This window comes from Enhydra lutris, unplaced genomic scaffold (genome assembly GCF_002288905.1).
Source record: "Enhydra lutris kenyoni isolate GAN:26980312 unplaced genomic scaffold, ASM228890v2 scaffoldscaffold1, whole genome shotgun sequence".
Classification (NCBI taxonomy): Eukaryota; Metazoa; Chordata; class Mammalia; order Carnivora; family Mustelidae; genus Enhydra; species Enhydra lutris.
Genome location: NW_019154085.1, coordinates 69,069,749 through 69,089,039, shown reverse-complemented (window position 1 = coordinate 69,089,039; position 19,291 = coordinate 69,069,749). Strand labels below are relative to the sequence as shown.

At 37.9% G+C, this 19,291-nt stretch overlaps 1 protein-coding gene and 1 long non-coding RNA gene across 2 annotated transcripts in view; one reads left to right on the top strand and one right to left on the bottom strand.

The window, feature by feature from the left end:
• The window catches only part of LOC111144206 (pyruvate dehydrogenase kinase 1), a 31,681-nt gene extending 12,810 nt beyond the window's left edge, over nucleotides 1–18,871 (bottom strand). Inside the window, exons 1-8 of the mRNA XM_022498419.1 lie at nucleotides 18,608–18,871; nucleotides 16,405–16,546; nucleotides 13,362–13,433; nucleotides 11,240–11,424; nucleotides 10,859–10,954; nucleotides 9,583–9,660; nucleotides 7,921–7,997; nucleotides 6,017–6,115 (exon numbers count right to left, since the gene is read on the bottom strand). Coding sequence (XP_022354127.1) covers nucleotides 6,017–6,115; nucleotides 7,921–7,997; nucleotides 9,583–9,660; nucleotides 10,859–10,954; nucleotides 11,240–11,424; nucleotides 13,362–13,433; nucleotides 16,405–16,546; nucleotides 18,608–18,812 — 954 coding nt within the window. The 5' untranslated portion in view covers nucleotides 18,813–18,871. The remainder of the gene's footprint in view (nucleotides 1–6,016; nucleotides 6,116–7,920; nucleotides 7,998–9,582; nucleotides 9,661–10,858; nucleotides 10,955–11,239; nucleotides 11,425–13,361; nucleotides 13,434–16,404; nucleotides 16,547–18,607) is intronic.
• LOC111144215 overlaps nucleotides 18,825–19,291 on the top strand; it is an 89,020-nt gene continuing 88,553 nt past the window's right edge. Inside the window, exon 1 of the long non-coding RNA XR_002640373.1 lies at nucleotides 18,825–18,878. This is a non-coding gene — a long non-coding RNA (uncharacterized LOC111144215). The remainder of the gene's footprint in view (nucleotides 18,879–19,291) is intronic.

Genomic DNA, 19,291 nt, shown 5'->3' with positions numbered 1-19,291 from the left:
CAGGACCCCTCATGACCTGAGCTTAAGGCAGATGCTTAACCAACTCAAACACCCAGGAGTCCCTAAACAAAGACTTTAAATCAGCTATTTTAAATATTTTGAAAGAACTAAATGAAACCATTTTTAAAGAACTAAAGTACAAGGTTGATGCTTTCCCAAATAGAGAACAGCAATAAAAAAATACACAGAAATTATGTAAGAGAACCGAACTGAAATTCTAGAATTGAGAAGGATAATAACTGAAATAGAAATTCAGAAGGGCTCAACAGCACATCTGAACATGTGGAAGAAAGAATCAGTGATAGTGAAAATAAGTCAATTGAAATTATCCAGTCTGAGAAACAGAAAGAAAAAAATGAAGAAAAATGGGGGGAAAAATGAAGAAAAAGAGTGTCAGAGACCTGTGGGACTCCAACAAGTGTACTGACATGTACAAGCTGCGAATCCCAGAAGAGGAGAGGAAAAAGGGGGCAGAAAGGATATCTGAAGAAATGAAAGATAAAAGTTTCCCAGTTTTGATTAAAAAGATGATGTTAATCAAACTCCAGGTATAAGCTCAAAGAGATCTGTATCTGGACAAATCATAATCACACTGTCAAAACCCAAGAAAAATCTTGAAAGCAGTAAGAGAAATAATTCATTACATACAAAGGATTCTATTCTAGTAAGATTAACAATTGATTTCTCTTTAGAAACCATAGACAGCAGAGGAGGTACGATTCACATTTTCAAAGTGCTGAAAGAAGGACAATCAACTAAGAATTCTATATCTAGCTAAACTGTCCTTTAAAAATGAAAGAGAAACCAAGACATTCTCAAATAAGCAAAACTTGAGAGTTCATCGCTGGTAAACCTGCCTAATAAAAACTAAAGGGAATCCTTTAGCCTGGAATGAAAGAACACAAGAGAGTAAAATCCACATAAAGAAATAAAGAGCACCAGGAAAAGTAATTACATAGGTAGATACCAAGGATGCTGTAGGTGTATTTTTTGTAACTTTCTTCTCCTATCTTATTGAAAAGGCAGTTTCAGAGGACATAATTCTAAATCAGGGTAGCTGAATATACAATGTTTAAAAATGTAGGTTTCATGACAGTAACAGTACAAAGGATGGGAAGGGAGAGGGAATGGACCTATAAAGGAACAAAGCCTGTGTATACTATTGTAATTAAGTTCGTATTAATCTGAACTAGGTTGTTATAGATAAATTAATGTTCATTGTAATCCTGGGACAACCACTAAGAAAATAACTCAAAGAAATATAATAAAAGAAAGAAAAAGGAAATGAAAATGGAAGAAAATATCATTTTAACAAAAAAGGCATCAGTAATAGAGAAATAATCAAAAGAGACATAAGATACATACACAACAAATGACAGAATGGCAAATATAAATTCAACATTAACAGTAATTATGTTAAGTGAAACTGACTTCAACCCTCTAATTAAAAGGTGGACACTGGCTGACTGGATTAAAAAAAACATTCTTTAACCATGCGTTGTCTATAAGAGACACACTTTAGATTCAAAGACACAAACAAGTTGAAAGTAAAATCTTGGGGGGGTACCTGGCTGGCTGAGTTAGAAAAGCATGTGACTTTGGATATCATGGTCATGAATTCAAACCCCACACTGGGCCTATAGATTACTTAAAAAATAGTAAAATCTTTAAAAAAAAGTAGAATCTTGGAAAAGGATACACTATGGAAACAGAAACCAAGAAAAAAGCTGGGATGGTAATATAAAAATCAGATAAAAACATACTTTAAGACAAAAATTATTATCAGAGACAAAGAAGGGCATTTTACAATGATAAAAGGCCAATATATTAAAGACATAAAATTATAAACATATATATATAGTTTAACAGAACTCCAAAATACATGAAGCAAAAATGGACAGAATTGAAGGGAGAAATAGACAAGTCACAATAATAGAGACGGGGCGCCTGGGTGGCTCAGTGGGTTAAAGCCTCTGCCTTTGGGTCGGGTCATGATCCCAGGGTCCTAAGATCGAGCCCCACATCGGACTCTGCTCAGCAGGGAGCCTGCTTCCCTCTCTCTCTGCCTGCCTCTCTGTCTACTTGTGATCTCTGTCTGTCAAATAAATAAATAAATAAATCTTTAAAAAATAATAATAGAGACTTTAATATCCCACTTTCAAAAAACGGATATGACAACTATAAAGAAGATTAACAAGAAAACAGAAGATTTGAACAACATTACAGACCAGTTAGGCTTAAGTACTATCTATAGAACACTCTATCCAACAACAGCAGAATACAGATTTTTCTCAAGTACACATGAAACATTCTCCAGGATATGTAACATTCTCCATAGACCATACGTTAGCCATAAAACAAGTCTCAATAAATGTAAAAGGACTGAAATCATACAAACTATATTTCTGACCACAACAGAATGAAATTAGGAATCAATAACAGAAAAAAAATGAGGGAATTAACAAATACATACAAATTAAACAATATACTGCTAAAGAACAGATGGGTCAAAGACGAAATCACAAGAGAAATTAGAAAATACTTTGAGATAAATGAAAATGCACCATAAAAAAAACTAATGGGATAGAGAGAAAGCAGTAGAGGGAAATTTATAGCTTTAAAAGGCCTTAAATCAATAACCTAAATTTCCACCTTAAGAAACTAAAAAAAAGAACAAACTAACTCCAAAGCAAGCAAAAGAAAGAAATAACAAACATTAGAGGGGTAATTAATGAAATAAAGAATAGAAAACAATGGCAAGAACTCAAAAAAATTTGTTTTTTTTTAAAGATTAATAAAATTGACAAGATTTTAGCTAGACTGACCAAGAAAAAAGGGAGAAGACTCAAATTGATAAAGTCAAAATGAAAGTGGGGATATTACTAGCAATCCTACAAAAATAAGGATTATGAGGGAACATTATGAACAATTCTATGCCAAAAAATTAGACAATCTAGGTGAAACCTACAAATTCTTAGAAAGACACAAACTATAGAAACGACATCAGGAAGAAACAGAAAATCTGGGGTGCTTGGGTAGTTCAGTTGGTTAAGTGCCCGACTCTTTTTCTTTCAGCTCAGGTCATGATCTCAGGGTCATGAGATCAAGCCCCGCATCAGGCTCAGCTGAGTGTGGAGTCTGCTTGAGTTTCTCTCCTTCCCCCTCTACCCCTCCTTCCTGCCAGCACAGTCTTCTCTCTCTTTTTCAAATAAATAAATAAATAAATAAAATCTTTAAAAAAAAGAAACAAAGAAAGAAACAGAAAATCTGAATAAACTGATAATGATTGAACTAGTTATCAAAATTTTCTCAAACTCAGGCCCAGATGGCTTCACTGGTGGATTCTACCAAACATTTAAATAAGAACAAAACTGGGGTGCCTGGGTGGCTCAGTTGGTTAAGCATCTGCCTTTGGCTCAGGTCACGATCTCAAGGAACTGGGATTGAGACCCCCATCAGGCTCTCCACTCAGCAGGGAGTCTGCTTCTCCCTCGCCCTCTGCTCCTCCCCCTGCTCATGTGCTCTGTCTCTCTCTCCCTCTCTCCCCTTGCAGGGGGATGCACTCTCTTCCTTCCTTTCAAATAAATTCTTTAAAAAAAAAAGAAAGTGAAAAGATAAGCCACAGAATAGAACACTTTCAAATCATACATCTTATCAGGAACTAGTATCTATGATAAAAAAAATACAGGAAGTGAACTCTTAGCAACAATGAAAAGACAATCCACTTAAAAACTGAAGGAACAAAGGATCTTGACTGACACTTTTTCAAAGATATACAAATGGCCAATTAGCACATGAAAAGATACTCAAATTATGACTCACACAAACCAAAACCAGTGAGATATCACTCATATCCATTAGTATGGCTATAATCAAAAAGACGGATTCTAACAAATGTTGACAATGATGTGGAAAAATTGGAACTTCTATATGTTGCTGGTGGAAATGTAAAATGGTATCATCACTTTGGAAAACAGTTCAGCAATTCCTCAAAACTTAAACACAGTTACCTATAAGCAGTTCAACTTCTATGTGTATACATAAGAGAACTGAAAACCTATGTTCACACAAAGACTTTGACATGAATGGCAGCATTATTCGTAACACCCCAAAAATGGAAACCACCCAGATGTTCATCAACATGATGAATGGATAAACAAAATGTGTCACACCCATCCTGCAGAGTATCCTTCAACCACAAAAAGTAATGAAGTACTGATACCTGCTATAACATTATATTAAGTGGGAGAAGTCAGTCACAAAAAACTACATATTGCAGAATTTCTTTTTTTTTTTAAGATTTTATTTATTTGACAAGGAGAGAGAGAGATCACAAGTAGACAAAGAAGCAGGCAGAGAGAGAGGGGGAGGCAGGCTCCCTGCCAAGCAGAGAGCCCGATGCGGGGCTCGATCCCAGGACCTGAGATCATGACCTGAGCCAAAGGCAAAGGCTTAACCCACTGAGCCATCCAGGCGTCCCCAGAATTTCATTTTTATGAAAAGTCCAGAATAGGGAGATCCATACACAGACAATACATTAGTAGTTGCCAAGGACTGGGGAGAAGGAGAAATTGGGGAGTGACTGCTAATGGGTATGGAGGTTTTTTTGGGAGTGATGAAAATGTTCTGAAATAACACAGTGGTGAATATTCTTAAAAACCACTGAATTATACACATTTTAAAATTTTTTTCAAATTTTTATTTAAATTCTAGTTAGTGAACATACAGTGCAATATTGGTTTCAGGAGTAGAATTCAGTGGTTCATCACTTACACACAACACCCAGTGCTCATCATAACAAGTGCTCTCCTTAATACTCCTCTGCCATCTACCCACACCCCACCCACCTCCCTCCATCAAACCCCCTGCTGTTCTCTATCATTAAGAGTCTGTTATGGTTTGTTTCCCTCTCTTTCCCCCCCACCTTATACATGTTCATCCATTTTGTTCACTAAATTCCACATGAGTGAAATCTTGCAGTATTTGTCTTTCTCTGACTGACTTATTTCGCTTAGCGTAATACACTCTAGCTCCATCCACATCATTGCAAATGGCAAAGATTTCATTCTTTTTTGATGGCTGAGTAACTGAATTATATGCTTTTGAAATAAGGAACAGTAGATGCCTTCAAAATTCTCCAAGATGATTATTTTCAATCTAGAATTTCAAGTATGAACTTAAATACTGGGAAAAGAGCAGGGGAGGTTAGGTCCGGGAGGGGAGGTGCTCTAAAAAGGCTAAATCCTCAGCTATTGTAACAGAAAGCTAATATTTGCTCTTGAAAATTTTTATGTTTCAGAAATTGTAATATCAGGATACTACTGAAAAATATCCCAATAAGTCCCAGAAAAAATAACTAAAAGACAATAGTGACCCACAAATGGCCAGGAACTAATATATTTGATTTTTAAACTCTTTGCATTTATTACTTTAAAACAAAATTTACAATGATTATTTAAAAAAGAGAATCATCATACTCTAAGAAACTGGACTATCTGAACGATGAAGTAGAAAAACCCTGAAGTCAGAGCCTGATTTCATGTTCTGTGGCATTTATTTGCTCTGAAATTATGAGCTACTCACCGTGTCTTAGTTTCCTCATCTGTAAAATCAACAATAAGATTACCTGTGCTCCTAAGTGAAGAGCTTTTATGAGAAGCAAATGAAATAAAAGTAGATCGAAAAACATTGTTTAAAAATGAAACATTATATACTATCTATGTAACACTGTAAACATTCAGATGTTTTAGCTTTTACTTATCCAAGTGGATATTCAAGATCACTGCTAAACTGTCTGTCTTCAGGATTTACTTTTCCTTGAATAATCTGGATTATGGACCAGAATAGAAACAGACTCAGGGGATAATTTCCAGACTCTGCCAGGTAAATGAAGCAATGTGCTTATTAACTATTAGAGGTAGGATTTCTTTCTCCCAAGAATAAGTTATGTCTTCAGGAAATTATGTACATGCCTGTGCATCAATTAAAACAAACAAACAAGCCAGAAAGCACTTACCTTCACAGTCAAATCCTCATTACCCAGTGTGATGTGGACTTGAATAGGAGGGTAAACACCTTTGTCAGCATGGTGTTCCATCGTTGCTCTCATTGCATTCTGAAATATATTAGGGTTCCATTCAAAATACAACTTCAAAAAAAAGACTAATTATAATTTTCAAATATATATATATGATATGAAATTTAAAAAATTTTAATTTGTTGGAGATAGGCCAAAGTATCACAATTCTTATATTTGAAGAATTTAAAAAATTATTGTCAATTTTGGAGGACTTTTGAAATACTCTGATTTAAAGATTTCAACTAAATTCTGCACATTTTCCAAAACCAGGCATCTCAACACTTTGACTAGTTTACACTGAAGCTAAAGATTCTATCCAAATACGTCTATAATTTAGTAGGTAACAAGTAAACCTTATTTTTGAAAAGTTTTGTCCCCATTTTTAAGAATCATTTTAATGGCCATAGATTACTTTGAAGGAAAAAAAATTTTTTTTCATGCAGTATTCACAGCAGTGGTCTTATTATGATGTAGAAACTAATCCAATTCTCCACTAGTTTGAAACTAAGGATATTTACACTGTGAAACTGTTTTGATCAATTCCTAAAGGATACACAGTACACAATGCCAACATAGTATAAGCACGAAAAGATAACATGACATGTAGCATTGCAATAGAAATTGATAAAACCCGATACGGTTAAAAAGGCAAAAGATGGGGCTGAATTTGGAAATAGGAGTGTGTGACCAAGGCATACCCATCAGGGTTGAGTATTCCTGGGGAAAAGATACTATCGTCTCTACCAAAGGCTATTTTTAAGATTTGGTTCCAAATGAAAGCCATTATTAATGACACTATGTAAAATCTATTATAGAATATGAAATTTCTTTTATTAAGCATCATGGGGAATAAGATCTTTAGTAACTGAAATTTTAAGGAAAAAATTAATTTTAATCCCTTAAGTGCCAATTGCTTATTTATTTAACCAGTTGGATAGAAAGATTTTTTGTAAGGTATTAGATACATTCTTGCTGTCTAAGGAACAAAAGAGCATTCTTGAACTCTTGCTGTTCTAAGAATTCAGTCAGATTTTCCGTGTTTCAGAGTATTTTTCTTTTTCATGATCAGACTGAAAGTCACCTCTGCTCTCTACTAGTTGACTACTGGCTCAAGACACGGTAACTAAAGTAAGAGAAACTGACTATATAGGCTTGATTTAGGGCAGTCATTTTCAGCTACAAGGACCTGTACACTCCTCATCACTCACTTTTCTGTGTATCACCAAGCGTCACTGGTGGGTTATTGGGGGATAAAGTACTCAACATTTCTAGCATAATTTTATTTAGTTTTTGAAATTTGTTGTAAAGAGCAAATATAATAGCAAAAGCCCTGTAAGCCAATATAAATGACTTTCTCAAACCCCCCCCCCCCCAAATATATAATAGTGGGACTCTGGTCTTCTAAGGGTGGAAAATTGAGAACCATTCTTCTAAATATTCTATTTTGTAAAAATAGAACTTTATTGAACACTTACACTGAGCTACCATTGTTCTGGACACTTAGTAGGCTACTCCCAATCTTCCTAACAACCTGGATAGTATTATCCTCATTTTATAGAAGAGGAAACATAGGCTCAAAAAGGTTGACTGATTTGTCCAATGTCACACAGAGATTAAGTGGCAGAACTGGAATTCAGGCCCAATTCTTTCTGTCTTCCAAGTACAAGCTTACCACTACACTAAAGTTCCCATCAGCAGGGATAAAACGCTGATCTCCAGCAACGTGACATGACACTGAGCATGAAATGACATCTTGAAATGCAAGGGAGGAAAACCTGGTAGAGCAGATCCCTAACCTCAGGAAAGGACTGATAAAGGTTATGTAATACTATTTTACAAACCTTGAAAAGTTCAAACACCATGTGATAGAGATGAGATGGTACATAAACCACTTGTATTGGCTGTCCTGGTGATTTTGCTACAGAGCAGAAGAGAAAAATATGAAAGTACAGAGAGATGTGCTTAAAGCATTTTCAAGAATATATTGTGTAGTGATGAAAAGAAAACATTTACTATGGAGGGTAGTATTATTTGGGAGAGAACTGCCATCCCGGTTCTTCACTGCATTAGTGTTTGACCCCACATTCACATAGATTTATAATTGATGGTGACAACATGAGTTTGCAGTCATTCTTGTGATCCTGCATAACTGTTAGCCAACCCAGCTTCCCATTTTCACTATGATGGTGAGTCTTTTAAAAGGAGTCTCAGCCTTAAGGTCAGAATTTTATTTTCCAAAACAAAAGTGTTAAAGTCTTATCTAAGTTCCATGGTCCAACTCACATCAATATACTATTTTTTTAAAAAGTCATTTTTTAAATGTTTCACCATATGCAATGTTTTCTGTTTTATTTCAGGCATTTCTATGGATACAGATCTGAATTAAATTAAGCTAGCATCAATTTATCAAGGGATATGAATTCTACAGTCAAACATTTTATTAAATTTAGAAGCCCAATTGGAGATGCAGTGGCAGGGCAGGGGGAGGGGGGCAGGAAGGAAGTATGTAAAACAGAACTTTAAGTAGAGCAAAGGAGTAAGACTCACCATACCTTAGAATTCTAATTGATCCAATAAATTGGACTCTCCTCTGAATAAACCGCCCCGTGGAAACATGGATGGGACACCTGGAAACTGCTCACAGTTCAGGTTCCTAAACTATCATTTGTGCATTGTGATTCTTTACTGAGTGGTATTGTTATGAAACAAAAGAGTTAATATGGCTTTAGAAAAACACCAAGCAATTCTATTTTCAAGTGAAGAACTTCTTCCACTGTTCTCCCACTGTAAGGTCCAGAATACAGTTTAGGAAAAGCCTATTTAATTGTATTCTTAAAGGGACATCTTAACTTAGTAACTGTTTTTCCCTCTACCCAACTACCCCAACCCCACAGAAACACAATCAGATTTATCAACCTCCTTCCAAGACATCAGAATTTTTTTTTTTTTTTGTCCAAAAGGTACTAGTCAGGGTGAAAAGATCATCAAAGATAAACAGATTCTCAAACAGAAGAGCATTTTTCTTTCCTCTTTATACCTCCAGTCTTTTTACTTCCTCAACAATAAAAAATGATTCACTACTCAGGAAACAGAATTCTTAAAGGGTGAATTTTACATTATTGGAGTACATATAACAGTCAAATGTAATTTTCTTGGCATCATTTTTTCTACAACCAAAACAGAAACAAAAATAAGGAAAGAATGAACATCATCAATTAAATATAAACAATATGGGGAAGAAGAGCCCAAAATGCTTTTCAAACAAGAATCCAACTAAATTACACACACACACACACACACACACACACACACACACGTGCACATGTGCGTGTGCGCATGTGCACACACAATTCTTAACATGATTGCTCTCCCTCAGCCTTCATCTTCAGTAAAGAAGTTGATGAAAAGTCCTTTTATATTAAGACACATCTAAATTCTTCTTATCATTGCTTCTCAGATAATCACAACACTAATCATTGAGGAAAAGACACCATCACGCTTACCATTCAGTTCTTCAAGTTCTAGTTCTGGAGAGTTAATATAATACAAATCACACAGACGCCTAGCATTTTCATAGCCATCTAGTATGAATCAAAACAAACAAAAAAAGCATTAAAATAAATTTACTTCTATATCACGCATTAAGGTGGCAATAGTACTGGTCAATGAAATTTTAAAACTGTCTATAGGTGAAAATATACTTCAATTATCTTATTTGGGGAAGGTCTTCTTAAGTATGACATGGCAACACCTAATACCCATGAAGGAAAAATGACAGATATGATTATATGAAAATAAAGACATCAAAATAGAAGACACCATAAACAAAGTAAAAACAGCAAGGTGAAGGAACTATTTACAATACATGTAACAAACATGTAGAGTTGGTGAAAGTTTAGAATACAGATACTCTCATTCATTATTTGATACCTTTTTGGAGGTATCAAAATTTTAAATGCATTTTAAATGTCTTGAATGTTAGGAATCTTTCCTTCTAAAATACTAGCAAAGTCAGCAGATAGCTAAAGATGTTCACTGCAGTATTGCTGCTGGTAATAAAAAAAAAAAAATGAAAACCGCCTAAACATGAAGCAACAGAAGGATGGATTAATACATTCTGATATACCCATGAAGCCATTCAAAACCCTGAAGTGTATCGATATGTACTGAACATGGAATGATGGCTCTAAACTTATAGAGAAGAATACATATCGCACCCATTTTCCAAAACAAACAATGTAAGACCAACAATTACATATGTATAGGAGTATATGTGGCATAAGAGGAAAAAGTGTGGAAAGATGCAAACCAAACTATTATGAATTATGGCTCCTCGTATAGGGTGATATATACTTTTTGAAGTGAAACAGATATCCCCACAGTATCACCATACTTTGCCTAACAAAGTATATCAACAAAATATTCATTCTATATATAATGTACAATTTAACGTCATAAACTTATTTTCAAATCCATATATTTGCCCTAACATTTTATCTCAAGATATAAATAATTGTTTTAATAGCAAGCAATAACACCCGGGCCACCTGGGTGGCTCAGTGGGTTGAAGCCTCTGCCTTCGGCTCAGGTCATGATCCCAAAGTCTTGGGCTCAAGCCCCACATCGGGGTCTCTGCTCAGGAAGCCTGCTTCCCTTCCTTTCTCTCTGCCTACTTGTGATCCTGTCTGTCAAATAAATAAATAAAATCTTAAAAAAAAAAAAAAACTTAACAATTTTGATTTTTGCATCTTTCCTGAAAGAAGAAATATAAATATTTACCTTTAATAACTTCAACTACATCGCAGTTTGGATTTATGCTTCCAATGTGTTTTCGATGAGCTGGGCTTCCTTTGCCTTTTCCACCAAACAATAAAGCTATCAAAAAAAAAAAAAAAAGAACAAAATAAGCTATAACTCTCTATAACTGCTTTTTCCAGATTTGAAGACTATTTCTCTAAATGGTACCAAACAGTAGATATTCTCCTTAAATATACACATAGTATTTTACATTCAATGAAAATACCTCCTTTGTATGGTAATTTACTTAATATACAAAAAAGCAAAATTAAATGTTTCTAAAGAGAAGTTTTCTAAATAAGTTTAAAATATACGTATATATTCATTTCATTTTGCTTCTTCTCTTGACTTCTGGATACTTACAGTGCTGATTGAGTAACATTCTAATTGAAATGCGACTCATGTAGAAACGATCCAAAAAGTACTGAACATTCTGGCTGGTGACAGGATCCACCCCGAAGCTCTCCTTGTATTCAATCACACCCTGGGCCATCGTGGGAATAACATCGTTGTGTCGGTTCCTGATCCGGATCACAGTATCTGTAAAGCTAAACAAACCTGACTTGTCAAAATTGCCAAATGTTTAGACAAGTGAATTTAATACTAAAATGTAAGTTTAACTAACCTATACTAGGCAAGAAATCCCCGATACAGTAAAAAAGACCACTGGTGTATGTTTTCTTATGCTTATTTAAATAAATTTCAGATCATAAATACACAAAATCAATGACAGAACAAAATTCTCCAAAATAAAATTTTTGAAACTTATTTTCTTGGAACTCCTAAAAAATAAGGCTGCCACAAAACACAATCCTAAAAATGTTAAGGGTTTTCTTTAACCATTATCAGCTCAGATCATCTAAGCATTCCCAATGAGGAAAGTATTCCTAGGATGTTCAGCATTAAGAGAAGACAGAGTGCTTGCTTCTAGGGAACACATGCTCTGTAAGGAATAAAGATGAATGAACCAATAAAGCCTGCCTGTTTGGGGAACTATTCCCTATGGTTCCAAGAGAGAAAGAAACCACTGAGAAAAGTAAAAGAAATTCTAATTTCATTGAATCTATTAAGTTTAAAAATGGGAGAGGAAGAGTCTACTGTTGTGTTAAAAGAAAAATTTCTGAGTCATCCAGCCTTCCCACTTCTGTCATTTAGAAGACATTATTGCATTTAAAGACCTAAATAAAAGAGAAAAGTCTTAATTATGAAATAACAAAATCCATCTTGTAACATACCCATCAGAATTTACACTTCTGAATGAGTGCTTTCCCATTCAAAGTCATCATCTTGAGTACTATTAACTTATTCCAATGATGCTCTCACGGCTCAAAATATTTTTGGAATTCCTAGTTGTAATCTGCTTCAAAACCAAACTGCTAATCTCAAATACAAACAAGAAAACTCAAAAACAACAAACAACTCATTTCTAGTCACCCTTTATTTCACTTCTCTCTTTTCAAAACCCCAAACAGTATTATTCTGCTTCATTGCTCTCCGTCTTTTTTAGATTCAGCTCTAACCATTTTCAGAAGGTTTTATAGCATAACATTTATTTTTAAGTAAGAGGGCTTCAGTTCAAATCCTAATGCCACCCCTAGTTGGCTATTTGAGTTCAATGCTACCTTAAGTTTCTTCTTTGTGCACAGATAGCATTAACTGAATAGCATTGTTTTAAAGATTTAATACATAGTGTGCTTTATACGTAGGCAGAGAGTAAATCCTTGATCTTATTTTCAGACCAAAACACCTTTAAAAAGTGAAATGTTGCCATCATCTTTAAAGACAGTAAAAAAAAAAAAAAAAAAAAAAAAAAAAAAGTAGTGAACGCTAAGGACAGTGAAAGAAGTGGTCTTTAAGTTCTGAGCAACATTCATTGGAATAAGCAGGTAACTCCTTAGAGGACTACCTGGGTTTATCAATTCTGGTATGCTAGTTATTAAATTGGTTATATTACTTTCATTATCTTACAGGCGAAAGGTCATAAAGTGAGACTCATAGACATGTTTTTATAGGCCTTCAGTATTTAAAAAATTTGTTTTAATTAGTTGCAATCTTCAAAATTGGGAGATTTTAAAAGTCTAAGCTTACTGCTTTTCTTTAAACACACGCACAAAAGTCAGACAACCCGGACAGTGTTTGTGCATTGGCAATGACCTGCCAGAGTTGAAGGCGGCATGCACTCTCCAGGTTGAGTCCTCACCAGTTCCTACCATCCAAATGGCTCCGAGGCCACATCTAGATTTCCACTGATCACCACACTTTAACTGTGTCTTTTCTTATATTTACTGACTTATGGTATTTGTCATACCTATATGAGCTGCTATAGACACATACTATCATATGTTCTGGAGTGGAGAGAAATTGAAAGTTAATTTCCCTAAAGTGACCCAATAGCAGGTTTAAGCTCAATATACTTATATTTTTTATATGACATTTAAAGAGTATAAAAATTGTATGGAGAATGGGATCAAAATAGTGAACTTACTCATAAATAGTTTTAGCATCTTCAGCACTTTTGTCTTTAAATTCAAGAAGCTCCTGAAGACTCTGGATATACCTAAAATGCAAATCAGTGGGGTAAATTTGTTCTTTTACATTTTGGCAGTTCAATATTGTAAAAATACTAAGAAGGTATTTTTAATTTTAACATCTTTTTATTTTTAATTTACAATACTGCTACAAATTATGGTTGAAGTAGGATCTTTAGACCCATTCACATTTAAGCAAAGTGCCTGGCACAAAGTAGTAGAAAGTGCCTTTTTCCCTAAAAACATAGGTTAAATTAAGAATTTCAGGATGTTGGGTGCCTGGGTGACGCAGTTGGTTAAGTGACTGCCTTCGGCTTGGGTCATGATCCCAGCATCCTGGGATCCAGTCACACAATGGGCTCCCCCTACTTTGCAGGGAGCCTGCTTCTCCTTCTCCCTCTGCCTGCCACTCCCCCTGCTGTGCTCTCTCTCTCTCTCTCTCTCTCTCTCTCTCTCTCTCTCTGTGTCAAATAAATAAAATCTTAAAAAAAAAAAAAAGAATTTCAAGATTTTGCAGCACCTGGGTGGCTCAGTTGGTTAAGTGGCTTCCTTTGTCTCAGGTTATGATCTCAGGGTCCTGGGATGGAGCCACCCCATCAGCAGGGAGTCTGCTTCTTCCTCCCCTTTTGCCCCTCCCTCTACTTCTGTGCATGCTGGTGCATGAGCACATTCTCTCAAATAAATTCAATAAATAAATAAATAAATAAAATCTTTTAAAATAATAATTTTAAGATTTCCCACTTCTTTTTTTTAAAGTTATATACTCTAAAATAATTTTTCATTATCTTAAATTTACCACTCTACAGTATAAATGCTGATTGTCAATGGAACTGAGTTTGTTACCACGAACTATGTGATCTGGGGCAAATGACTTAACTTGTCTTAGTTTCAGTAAAATGTGCAAGCCTGCCTACCTCAGTCTATGAGTCTAACTTAACACCTGAGCTTTAAAACCTTATATACCTTACAGGACTTGAGTGTTTTTTAAAAAAAAATATTTAATTAGTTGCAATCTTTCAAAACTGGGAGATCCTACATTAAAAATCTAGACTTTTGACTCTTCTTTAAATACACAAAAATCAGATGATCTGGACAGGGTTTCTGCATTGGCAATGATCAGCTGGCGCTGAAGGTGGTTATCCTTTGGAAGCATGCATGCTCCAGGTTAATAGCTTATGTCCATCAACATCCAGTCAACAAACACTTGTTAAAATAATTTACCACACAGTTCTTTTAAACAGAGCTGAACAAAAACAAAAAGTCATGAAAATGTAGGTTTTTAATTTACCTAACAATTCAAGGTGGCAAATCACCTGTTAAGGACAGAGCAAAATGAGGAGAGCCAAATGACTTCATCAAGGTCATGCTGCCAGGCACAATAGCGGTACAGGGCCAGAGGTGAAAACACTTCACTACTACTATTCAGTAATCTTCAAAGATACAGGGTCTGCTTTGGCTGCTCGGTTGGCACTTTATCTACAAATGTCTTTAGTAGGGATCCAGCAGGCAATGAAAGTGTTTTAAAAATCTGTAAATCCATATGTTGGTTTGGAAAGCTGTTCTTGACAAGCACGGCGCCTCTCTGCAGTCCAAAGCATTCCAAAGTCAAGTGATTCTGGTATTTGCTTTAACCCTCACTTTTCTCTTCACTGGCAAGAAAAACTATGCTCTTTATTCAAGAGATAGTTGAGCACCTACAATGTTTTGAGTGCAGATTAGATTTCAAAATGTAGCATATTCTATTTTTAACGAAGAATTTTCAAAACAGGAATATGCTTCCATAGAAAACTACATGTTCTCACTTATATTCCATCATAGTTCCTAAACAAATGCCTCTTCTCTAAACCGTATTTATAACTGTCCCGTATTTGAACTACAGATAGCAAGCATCTCAGTAACACATATTATAGCAATCATACTTCTTTTGCTTTTTTTTTTAATAAGATTTTATTTATTTGACAAGGAGAGAGACAGCGAGAGCAGGAGAGGGAGAAGCAGGCTTCCCGCCAAGCAAGGAGCCTGATGTGGGGCTTGATTCCAGGACACTGGGACCGTAACCTGAGCTAAAGGCAGACGCTTAATGACTGAGCCACCCAGGTGCTCCTCACTTGTCTTTTAAAATTGAAGTTCTAGCAGTTTCTCCTACAAACTATGATACCTACAAAAAAAGCTAAGATCTCCATGAATAATAACTGGGAAAATATCTTGCAGCTACCTTTTGTTTTCTATCTACGACTGAACACTGGTAAACTCATTCATTTGAAATGTATAGTGCTTAAGAGACTAGTACTCTTAAATTAATAAGATTACCAAGAAAGGCTGTATTTAAGTGACCACATATGTATGCACCCCCACTGTCATATTTTGGAAGAGAGATCAGAGTTTCTTATATGATTCTATTAACTTCTAATTATTTTTAAATGGTAGAAAAAAGATTTTAACTTTTGTGTTCGATAAAGATATACTGCAATAAAACAAATTCAGTTTATTAAAAAATATATACACGCTTTAATACATTTTATCATTCTGACTATAACATGGTATAGTAGAAAGAAACAAATCTGGGCTTGAATCTCAGCTCCACTATGACTGGTACTGCCTTTAGCAAAAGACCTGTAGGTGCCTCAGTTTCCTCATATATAAAATGGCAATAAAAATGATTAATGAGCAGAGCTGTCGAAGAGATTAAAGGTAATATATATAAACCCCTAACCATCAACACATGGTAGATATTTTTTATTATAAATCCTGCATATTCAATAACACAAATCCTAAGTTTAGTATGTGTATTTCTGTGTAGTTCTGATTGGGTTTTTTTTTCCAAAGTCAAGGAATGGTAGAGTCCAGGATTCAAGGGACAAACCTAGATATAACCATAAAAGGAGGGGGAATGTTCTTACTAACATCAGATTCCACTGAAGAGTAAAAAAAGAATTTGCTTTCACCTTACATGAAGTCTACAAGTCCACTGAAATTGCAAACACAACATGGGAATCTTACCAGCTTTGTACCAATTGAACTGATGGAGTCCTGAGAAGGTTATCTGGAAGAAGACTTATTTCTTTCATTATATTTGCCAATCTAACAGGCAGCTCTTGCCGCAGAAACATAAATGAAGTCTTTTCACAAGCATTCATAGATCCTAAAACCAAACACAGTAGGAACAGCAGTAAGTAGAGGCCATAAGGCACAGAAGCCAAGAGGCAAGGAGAAACACAGTTACTGGGCAATGTCAGAGTGGCAGCATCACCATAACGAGAGGGAAAGGAAGAGGCGGCAAGGGACAAGATAACCCAGGGTTGTGAGGCATCCTAAATGACCTCCTAATTCCTGACATTGTTTTGTAGAGTGACGAAGATACTTTCCTGTCTCCATCACTTGCATCCTTACTGGGATCATCTTAGAACCAAGGGAACCTGAGCAAGTCTGAGCAAGGCGTGGAATCTAATTAAGAGTAGCACCTGCCAAAGCCTACCCTATGTAACCTGTTGCTGCTATTATTTTGAAAATCTGTTTCCTAACTCCAGTTTTATAAGAAATGAATACCTAAGATAAACAGAGAAATGTTATCATATGCTTGGGAACCATGAAAAGCAAGACTCAATGTAGAGGAGGGCTTTCAGGCAGCAGAAAGCAAAAAATACCAATGCCTGTTCAGCAACAATCTTCAAGTTTTGAATCCCTGCAGCACCTCTCCCCAACCACTCACTGCCCCCCGCCCCCAACCCGGTTTTATTCAATTGTGTGATTCCTGGACAGAAGCCTGCTCTTCTTCCACTCCCATCAAGATGCTAAGCAGAACAGTTGTAGAATAGCCTTTGGCAAGCAGTTCCATTTGAAGTTAAACTAACTTGTTATTTCAGCAATGTGTTTTTTTTTTTTTTTTTAAGATTTTATTTATTTATTTGACAGAGAGATCACAAGCAGGCAGAGAGAGAGGAGGAAGCAGGCTTCCCTAGAGAGCAGAGAGCCCGATGCGGGGCTCGATCCCAGGACTCTGAGATCACGACCTGAGCCGAAGGCAGCGGCCCAACTCACTGAGCCACCCAGGCGCCCCCAGCAACGTGTTTTAAACTCATGAATTTAATCTTGCTGTTTTAGCAAGAGGCAACCTTAGCAAAAACTAGATTGTCCATAGCAGGAATTGCCGAATAAAGGAAAGCATTTTCTTGTGAAAATTTAATAGGATACTGTGAACAAGACCAAACTCACCCCTTAATCACACTACAATCATTTTAAGGTAAAAGCAAAAAACCCAGGGCTTTGCCCCCCCCCCCAAATTGCCACTGTACACCACAGTTTTAAGATAAAGCTGCCCCCTATGCTGATATCTTTTGAGCCCACTAATGATCCCTTACTGACTTAACAGTCAGTACTCACAATGCAGAAGATAACTTTTTCTACTGAAATTTTACTTTATTGGCTTATTAGTTTTCCCTTCCCCCTCCAACCCCCCCATGAGAAGTCTAAGTTAAAAGCCTAACTTTGCAAATTTCTCTGCAATCTGTTGCATCCTTTCCAGAGAAAATCAAGAAGCGTCCACCAGAGGAAGAGCAAAGTGGATAGTCGCTTCTGCAAGGTGAAATGTGGCAATCCCCACAGCACTAGTGTTCACGCACTTTACACGGGCTCAAGACTGCTGATGATGAAATGAATGTGCTGTTGGTGGAAACGCTATTAGGCAAGCGGCAAGGAAAACATTCTATGAAACACTCAGGCCAGTCATAACTTGCTTCTCCATTCACCACGTCAATTTTATGCAATCATCATTGTACAAAGCTGAGCATTTATCATCACTGTGAAGAATCCGAACACGACTCCCGGAGGTGTGCACACACTTGCTTCTAGCCGGAGCTCGGCTCTTCGGAAGGGACCTGGCAGAGAGCGCGGTTCTGCACACGTGCGCTGAAAGGCGGGACGTCATTCCGCCCGCGGCCCTCCGGGTTTGTTTTTCAACAATACACAGTCAAAATGCACACGCCCCCAGTTATTTATCCCGCCCGCCGGCGCCAGCACCTGAGCTAGAGGATCTGTCCGCAAGGGGGGAAGGAAGCGTCTCAAGCGCTGGGAGAGAGACGTTACGGAGGAGGGGGTGCGCCGGAGGTGAGAGGGGGCAGGCGCTGGCCGGGCCCCGCCCGGGTCAGGGGCCGCATTTCCCCGCGCAGGGCCGCGCACAAAGGCCCGAGGCCCGAGCCCCACTCACCGAAGTCCAAGAACTGCTTCATGGAAAGCGGGGACGGCGAGAAGCGCGCGTAGAAGTCCACCTGGCCCGGAACGCCGCTCTCGGGCGCCGGCCCCGAGCCCGAATCCGAGCTGAGGCTGCGGCTGGCGCCGGTGGGGCCAGCTGCGCGCAGCCCGGAGCCCGGGCCGGCCAAGGCGGCTCCGCGTAGCAGCCGCGCCAGCCTCATGCCGAGGCCCGCCGGAGGAGCCGGAGCCGCGGCCGCCAGGTCGCCGCTCCGCCACTGGACCGGGCGGTACGTGAGGGACGTGGCGACCCTCAGGGGCGGGGAGCGGCTGTCACCGCCGCGGCCGCCGCCCCCCGCCGGAGCCCGGCCCCCTGCGCCGCTGGGCGGGACCCAGAGAGGGAGGCGGGGAGAGAGGCGGGACCGTGCGCGGGGTACGCCCATGGGCCGAAGTCCAGCCCCCGCGCGCCTGGGCGGGGCTGGTGAGCCAAGGGGCAGCTAGCGTGTGCGCAGCTCTGCGGGTGGGAAACCGCGGGCGCAGGAGCGGGCCGGGTCTCTGCAGTCCCCGACCCGCCCGGGGGCGCAGCTGGGAAGCGCGCAGGTGGCGGCGGCACCCGGGCTGCTAAGCCGGGCTCGCCCTATGGTGCGCCTCCTTCCCACGCTCTTTCGGAGCGAACCACACCTTCCTGCTCCCTGTACCCCCC